Source organism: Corylus avellana, chromosome ca6 (genome assembly GCF_901000735.1).
Source record: "Corylus avellana chromosome ca6, CavTom2PMs-1.0".
NCBI lineage: Eukaryota > Viridiplantae > Streptophyta > Magnoliopsida > Fagales > Betulaceae > Corylus > Corylus avellana.
Genome location: NC_081546.1, coordinates 22598403 through 22606601, shown reverse-complemented (window position 1 = coordinate 22606601; position 8199 = coordinate 22598403). Strand labels below are relative to the sequence as shown.

At 34.6% G+C, this 8199-nt stretch overlaps 1 protein-coding gene across 1 annotated transcript; it reads left to right on the top strand.

The window, feature by feature from the left end:
• The first annotated feature begins 1510 nt into the window (after positions 1 to 1510).
• Positions 1511 to 5622, top strand: LOC132185389 (putative wall-associated receptor kinase-like 16). Its single transcript, XM_059599168.1, has 3 exons — positions 1511 to 2372; positions 3005 to 3169; positions 4430 to 5622. The coding sequence occupies exons 1-3, from the start codon at positions 1511 to 1513 to the stop codon at positions 5620 to 5622; spliced, it is 2220 nt and encodes a 739-aa protein (XP_059455151.1).
• The last annotated feature ends 2577 nt before the right edge of the window (positions 5623 to 8199 follow it).

Genomic DNA, 8199 nt, shown 5'->3' with positions numbered 1-8199 from the left:
TCTCGCTCAAACTCTCTTTCTCACCTTCTCTCCCTCAATCTCCTTCTCTGATGCATCTGATTCTCAATCTCTCTATGGGGTTATAAAGGAAAATAAAAATAAATATATTGATAGTGGGTAGAGAGCTTTATGTGTGTGAGAGGATGAAGGTTAAAAGAAAGAAAATCAAGAAGGTGGGGAAAGTAGGAAAAAGAAAATATAAGTTAGGTATTTTACCTAGTGAAAAAGTACAACTCTTTACTTTAACTATTATTTTTTTACTATACACTCTAATAGATTCTCTATTTCATTCTCTACTTGATTTAAAATACTATTTCTCATTCTTTTTTTTATTATTATTATATTACTGCCAACACTTATTTAAAGGGAAAAACGAACACTTATATCAAAATCATTCATAAAAACAAAAATAAACACATATGAGGAACATTCATCTCACATGCCGGTACTAATTCTTAAAATTAATAACATAAATAAATTTTTTCATCCAACTGCAATTGATTTGTTTCCATCCATGTGTTTCTATGCATTCAATTTTTCCATCCCACTACAATTGATTTGTTTCCATGAACTAAATTTTTTCAGCATTTAATTTTTTTCATCCAACTATGTGAAGAAATTCTGTGAGCAAGCGAAATAAATTTTGTTGGGTGAAAATAGGTAAATAAAGAAACAATAAACAAAAGAAAATTAAACAATATTTTATTAATCTGGTGTGGTACAATGAATAGCTCCAAATTGCTAAAAAAAGAACAATAATAGCGAAATGTAACTAATATTACTCTTTTAGCTAAGCAATTGGAGATGCTCTAAGGAAAGAATAAGTGGGTTGTGCTCCAATTTAATAAACCAAATCTAATAAAATCATAACTTCCATTAATAATCTTAAACCAATGAATTCCTCATTAAATCACGACTATTATAATCATACTCCAAATTATAATAATCAATTATCATATCTCTTAAATCTCCCAATAAAATAACCAAGATATAATCTCTCATATAAAATCAAACATCATGATCTAATAACCTCAAATCCATATTCATTCCTTTAATATTCATAAAATCTAATAAATTTCCTTAAGAATAAATATCATTACCTAATATCATCAAATAAATCTCCAAAATAAAACTTTTAAAATCTGGGGATATAATAACCTTAAATCAATATTCATTCCTATAATATTCATAAGATCTAATAAATTCCTCAAAAATAAATATCATTATCTAATATGAATAATATATCATTAAATAAATATCTATAAAATAAGACTTTTAAAATCAGGGGCGCTACAAGGCCCTACTCTCGTGGTGGTTTAAGGCTTTTGGGGAAAATCATGAGTAATATTACAAACATTAAACGTCACCAATTAACGACATATTACATCAAGCTCTCTGAAGTGCGCTCTGCAGAGATACTTGCCTAGCTTCTTTCCTAAAGGGATCGAAGGAGGCCATTCAAGGTTTTCCAGGCACAAAGAAATTTTACAGAAAGAGTAGAAGGCAAGTGATGGGCATGCATGGAATACTTGTGCAACAACAACGGCTACTTGAGGCCATAATTTTAGCAGCATTAGCTGCATCAGCATCAGCAGCAGAACCCACCAATTCAAGCTGCATCAGAACATGTGGATCGCTTCAAATCCCCTACCCATTTGGAACAACCGAAGGCTGTTACCTCGATCCAGCTTTTCTCATCACTTGTCATGACTCAACACCATTTCTGCGCCGCGGCCATATAAAAGTCCTAAACATATCATTGGATGGTGAACTGCGAGTCACAACCCCCATTGGCCATGATTGCCCCAACAACGAAACCACCTCCAGCTATAATTACGAGCTCAGTCTGCTAACGTTTTCTGTCTCATATACGAGGAACAAGTTCACTGCACTCGGTTGCGACACTTATGCAATTATTAGAGGTACATTGGAAAAGCAGAATTTTGCGACTGGATGCATATCAGTCTGTTCCAAAATTGACAGTGTGGTTAACGGGTCTTGCTCTGGGATTGGCTGTTGCCAAACTTCTATTCCACATGGAATGAAGAATTTTCGTGTGGTCCTCAGGAGCTTCAACCACCACTCCAAAGTAGGCGACTTCAATCCATGTAGTTTCGGTTTTATAGCAGAAGAAAAAGCATACAACTTTTCTTCCTTGGATCTTATAAATTTCCAGAACAGAAAGACTCTTCCGCTTGTGCTTGATTGGGCAGTTGGGAAGGAGACATGCCCAGATGCTCAGAAAAATTCGACAACCTATGCATGTAATGCAGAGCATAGTGAATGTGAGAATTCCCCCAACGGTCCTGGGTATCGTTGCATATGTCGGTCAGGTTATGAAGGGAACCCATATCTCTCTAATGATTGCAAAGGTAATGATATATTGTTTTTTTTTTTTTTTTCCTTCTTTTATTTTTTCTTTTCTTTATATTGCGTAGTGATATACGAATGACTTATGAATTGATGATGATGAGGAATATAAATTTTGAAAATATGATGCTTAGAGAAAGATAAATTTTCAAAAATATATCATTAGAAATTGACAAATCTTCAAATCTATGAAACGTTGGAGCTACAAAGAATAAAAAATTGAAGAAAAAAATCTTAAAAATAACATTTAAATAAAATAATGAAAGCAGATCCTTAATTTGAAGAGCCAAACGTAGGTGATTTGGAAAAGTAAATAATTAAAATAAAGATCTGTGATTTTTTTTAGCTAAAATAGGAAATAAATTTAAGGAGACGGATGAGAATGCTACTAGCTAGTTTGTCCCAAAGGAAATAGAAAGAAATGGTTAGTACTTAGTACAATATAGGAGGACAAAATGATCTTTTTAATTTTTTTAAGACCATTTTACTCTTTTATTTTACTAAATTGGTGCCTCTCAATTTCCTTTAAAATCGAGAGGATCGCATTCCCTAGTTTGTGGGGGTGAATTTTCATTTGAACAAGAATATTACAAGTTCCTTTATATAACTACTATATTAATGTATTGTGTTTCAGATATTAATGAGTGCGAAATTTCAAATCCCTGCAATACGACTTGCACCAACATTCCGGGGAGTTTCAAGTGTGATTGTCCCAAGGGCTACGAAGGTGATGGGATGAAAAATGGAACAGGGTGCCGTCTTATAGTCACCCGCTATAGGAGTATCCCTCTTTTACTCGGTAAGTATATATAAATATATAAGAATTGTATTATAATTTTTTGGGAGCAGTTATTTTTTAAAATAAAAAATAAAAAATTTATTCCATGAAGGGATTTAGTTTCCCGATATCCAAAAATAGGTCATCCATTCTTTTGCCATTTGAAAGTCCTAGACACTACTTTTGCTTATGCGGAGAAAAGAACTTTTTAAATAAAAATAACAAATGTCAATTCGGGCCATTTTAGGTAATATTAGGATTTAGTCATTTTTCACTCAATTCTTCCATTGCATTTTCAATAGATTTCCTAATAAAAGCCATTTGAAATATCAACTATACATTATAAAATTCTTGGAAAAACGTCACTTAATTCTGTGAATTTTAATTATTTTTGCAATTACTCTTCCTAAAATTCAAAAACTTTTGATTTAATATATCAAACTTTAATAAATTTGCCATGTCACTCCTCCCATTAGGGTTTAAAGTCATATTGGAGTGATATGCCTACCGCTGTAAACTTTATAAATTTACAAACCTATCTTAAAAAAGTGAGTTTGTTGGTGGCCCACAGCTTGCCGCATAACCCGGTCACAAGGTGGGTCTGGTGACCCATTGACCATTTCTCTTTCTTTTCTTTTCTTTCTTTTTTATCTTTTTTATTTTTTTTAAGAAAGGGTATTTTGAAAATTTTCAAGGCTTCCATTAGGATTTAACAAAAAATTATAATGATGGGTGAGATTGTAAATTTTTAAACGTTGAATACACTAAATTGATTATTTATTTATTTATTTTATACCTTTGAGAGGTGATTGAAAAGGTGATAAAAATTTGGAAGGCTTAAATGAAGTTTTCTTAAAAATGTTTTAAAAAATTGAAACAAAAAGGTGAAGCTAAAAATTGAGGGTGGAGGAGGTTGTTGGTTGTTGGACCACCCTAGCACCCCTTAGATGAGTGGTTCCACGACCCGTGAAACCTCTTAAGGATGGTTTGACCAACCTCACAGGAACAGAAGGTGTAAGCTCTGGGAGACGTGAACTTAATTAAGAGAAGTCTGAAGGCTGGAGTCCGTAAGATGACTGTAGTTTTATACTTTTTCTTTTTTTTTGAAAAAAAAAAGAAAAAGTGTTTTAAAGACTGTAGTTGACATTTCACAAGCTTTGACATAGGCATCTTATTATCTTCAAAATGCAATATATTTGGTTCTCAACTGTTTCAATGCATCTGTTGTAACAAAGACGATGGTATTCATTTTGGTCCAAATGCATGTTTTTACATCTGTAGGTATTGGCATAGGCTTCTTAGTATTGCTCGTTGGAGCTTCTTGGATATATTGGGGATTGAAAAGAAGAAAGCTCATCAAGCTTAAGGAGAAATTTTTCAAACAAAACGGGGGCTTAATGTTACAACAACAACTCTCAAATTTCGAAGGGTCTGTAGAGCCAGCAAAAATCTTTAGTACAAAAGAGCTTAAAAAGGCCACTAACAATTACGACGAGAGTAAAATTCTTGGCCAAGGAGGCAATGGAATTGTTTTCAAAGGAGTATTACCAGGTAACAAAGCGGTTGCCATTAAGAAGTCCAAAGTTTTTGATCGTAGCCAAACTAAACAATTCATAAACGAGGTGTGTTTACTTACCCAAATCAACCATAGAAATGTGGTTAAGCTATTGGGTTGTTGTCTTGAAACAAGAGTGCCCATACTAGTTTATGAATTCATCACAAATGGGACTCTCTTTGAGCACATTCATTATAAAAGTCACTTATTCTCACTTTCATGGGAAAACCGTATGAAGATAGCAGTGGAAAGTGCAGGAGCACTCGCATACTTACACTCTGAAGCTTCTATGCCAATTATTCATAGAGATGTAAAAACTGCAAATATACTTTTAGATGATAACCTCACTGCAAAAGTGGCAGACTTTGGAGCTTCAAGGCTGATTTCTCTTGATGAAACACAAGTAAACACTTTGGTGCAGGGAACTTTCGGGTACTTAGACCCGGAGTATTTTCATAGTGGCCAACTAACAGAAAAAAGTGATGTCTACAGTTTTGGAGTTGTTGTGGCGGAGTTATTGACAGGTAGGAGGGCAATCTTGTCTGATAAGACAGAAGGTGAAAGAAATCTTGCTATGTACTTTGTTTCTTCGGTGATTGAGGATCGTCTACTTCAAATTCTTGACAATCACATTGTAAATGAGGGTAATATTGAGGAATTAAAGGAAGTGGCTAATCTTGCAAAAAAGTGCTTGAGTGTAAGAGGAGAGGATAGGCCCTCTATGAAAGAGGTGGCAATGGAGCTCGAGGGTTTGAGAAATATGAAAAAAAATCCACAGGAAAAGGTCGATCTCAAGACAGAAGAGACTAAGTACGTGGTCACTAACTCTACACAATCTTTTAGCATTGATGCTGGCACTAGCAATTCTTCTACGGTCACAACTACTGTCGCGTACGATGGCACAATTAAGGGCAGATAGTTTGCTAGTCCACAGCATACATTTTCGACATTTTGGCTGATTTCCTTCGTGGAAATATGTATGAAATTTATGGTGTCTCATGTAAGTGTAGGGGTGGACCCACCTTGCAAGGTGGGGGACCCTAGCAACTCCTAAGTTTTTAAACTTCTTCTAACTATTGCAGTTTTATACCAAGGCCCCTGCAAGGTTTTGTGTTTGGCCACCCCAAGGTTTGGTCTTGGTCACCCAAAAGTTTTTGTCTGGCAGAAGCAGCAGAGTTTAAAAACAAAATAAAATGTCATCTATCAAATTTGAAGCTATCTCAGTTTTTTATGCGACTAGATCCAAGGTTTATGAGCTACTAAGACTAGCTCATCACTAGCCATGATGAGGCCATTGCATCAAACAGTGTGCTTCTGCTTATTCTGACAATAATGCAGTAAGATTGGCTTGAATTTGTCCATAAAAAAAAAAAAAAAAAAAAAATTTTATCGACAAGGCCAAGGTGCTCCCTCACCATGCCTATTTGACTATTTGGCGAGTGGTAGTGCTTAGCATGCAAGTTATGAGGAGAAGGTGTGCTGAGGATTGTGTTTTCAAGAAGATGAACCACATATGTTTGCTACCCTATTTCAAGATGCTATATTAATATATTCACTTAAAAGAAAAAAAGTCATTAGCGGTGATTCAAAGTTGCCCCTAATGAGTACAAAGTCGCAGCTATTTACAAATAGTGACGACATGAGGCCGCTATTTAGTGGCCAATACTAATCCGCCACTAATGCTAAATAGCGGCGACAACTAGGGTCGCCGCTAATGAACTTTTTTTTTTCTTTTTCATAGCAAAAATAGTTTGACATGGGTCTTGGGTCACCGCTAATGAGGGGTCTTTAGGTCGCTGCTATTTAAAAGATCATTAGCGGTGACCACAGAGTCGCCGCTAATGACCCCTCATTAGCGGTGACCATAGAGTCACCGCTAATGACCCCTCATTAGCGGCGATTTTAAGGTCGCCGCTATTTAAATGAGAAAAAAAAAAAAATTATTAGCAGCGACATTGAGGTCGCCACTATTTAAAACATCATTAGCGGCGACCTTGAGGTCGGCACTATTTAAATAAAAAATAAAAAAATCATTAGTGACAACTTTGCGGTTGCTACTAATGAATTTTTTTAAAAAAAATTATAATTATAATAATTATATCTTTTTTTAATATAATAATTATAATAATAATTTTTTGACTATTCAACATAACCTAAACCAACTTTTCTGTCTAATTAAGAGTTAGCCAAGTCGGTGTTAAAAATGCATTAAAACAAAGTACTCAAACAAAGATGACATACAAAGTAACATGGATATTTGGTTATCACATAACACGTACATGCATTTGAGGCACAAAGCACACAAGTGGTGGCACCCAATGCTTGGCCATGTTAAGATATCGCTTTTTGTGTCATAGATAAAGTATATTCTCCTATGATATATTTTCTCCTTTAAAAAAAAAAAAAAAATGGTGCCAGGCAAGGAGTCAAGAAGGACGAGCTTGACATTGAAGCCTTCCATAAAGCTCAGAAGACTCAAAAAATTTACAACATTTCATACCAGAAACAGACAAATAACTAACTATATACAGAGCAATGTGTTGGGATTAGAGCTTTGCAAGTGGAAATGAACCGAGTAATTTCATATAATTGAACAATGTACATAGCAGCATCACCAACCAAAATGAATCAGAAATATGCACAACTTCATGCAATAGCAATTAACAAAGAAGAATATCTTTTATTTCCCTTTCAAGCTGAGCAACAAGGAGAATTAAATTTATGAATCCAAGAAAAAACCTGCCTCACTGTTTTTCATTTGCAAAAGTGAGGAGATTCAAGCCCAAACCACAACTTAAATTGAAAACTTTACACTTAAATAAGTAAAAAAAACCATCCAATTTTCAACAAATAAAATTAGCCTATTGAGTAGCAGTGCTTTCGACAAAGAAGTTTATTTACTGCAGAGTTCAGTAAATGTAGTAAGTCCACACCTTAGTGACAGGAGAATATTGTGCTCTTGAATGCATGAGCTGATAATCACAGAGAATGCATAGTAGATGAAAAAAGTGTCTGGAAAAGAACAGAAAAAACAAATCAAACAAGGAAGTTATATTCATTATTTGTAAGACAATGCACTTGTTCTCATGTCAATTGGGAAGCTTTCTTTACTTGAAGCACTCCAACTCATAAGAAAGTTGAAGATATAGGAAATTTCCCAAGCACCCAACCAATTCACCAGCACCACCAAACTCCCAGCAGCCCCCTTCACAGTTATTGGGAAAATCTGGGAGAGAACAAGTTACATATAAACCCAATGATTTCTCTGCTCTCTTTTATGGTATCCAAGAGGATAAAGTAGAAGAAACGGGAACACTATAGAGTCCTAAGCTGTCTTAGATTTGCACAAATTCACTTTGAAATGTTGAAAGTTACCTCAGACATGATCAACCAAGGGACTGATCCCAATCCAATAGAGGAAGATGCTATGTAAATCTGATTTCAATAGAACAAAAGAAAAAATAAAAATCCATCTTGAATTTGAATTTGAATTTTT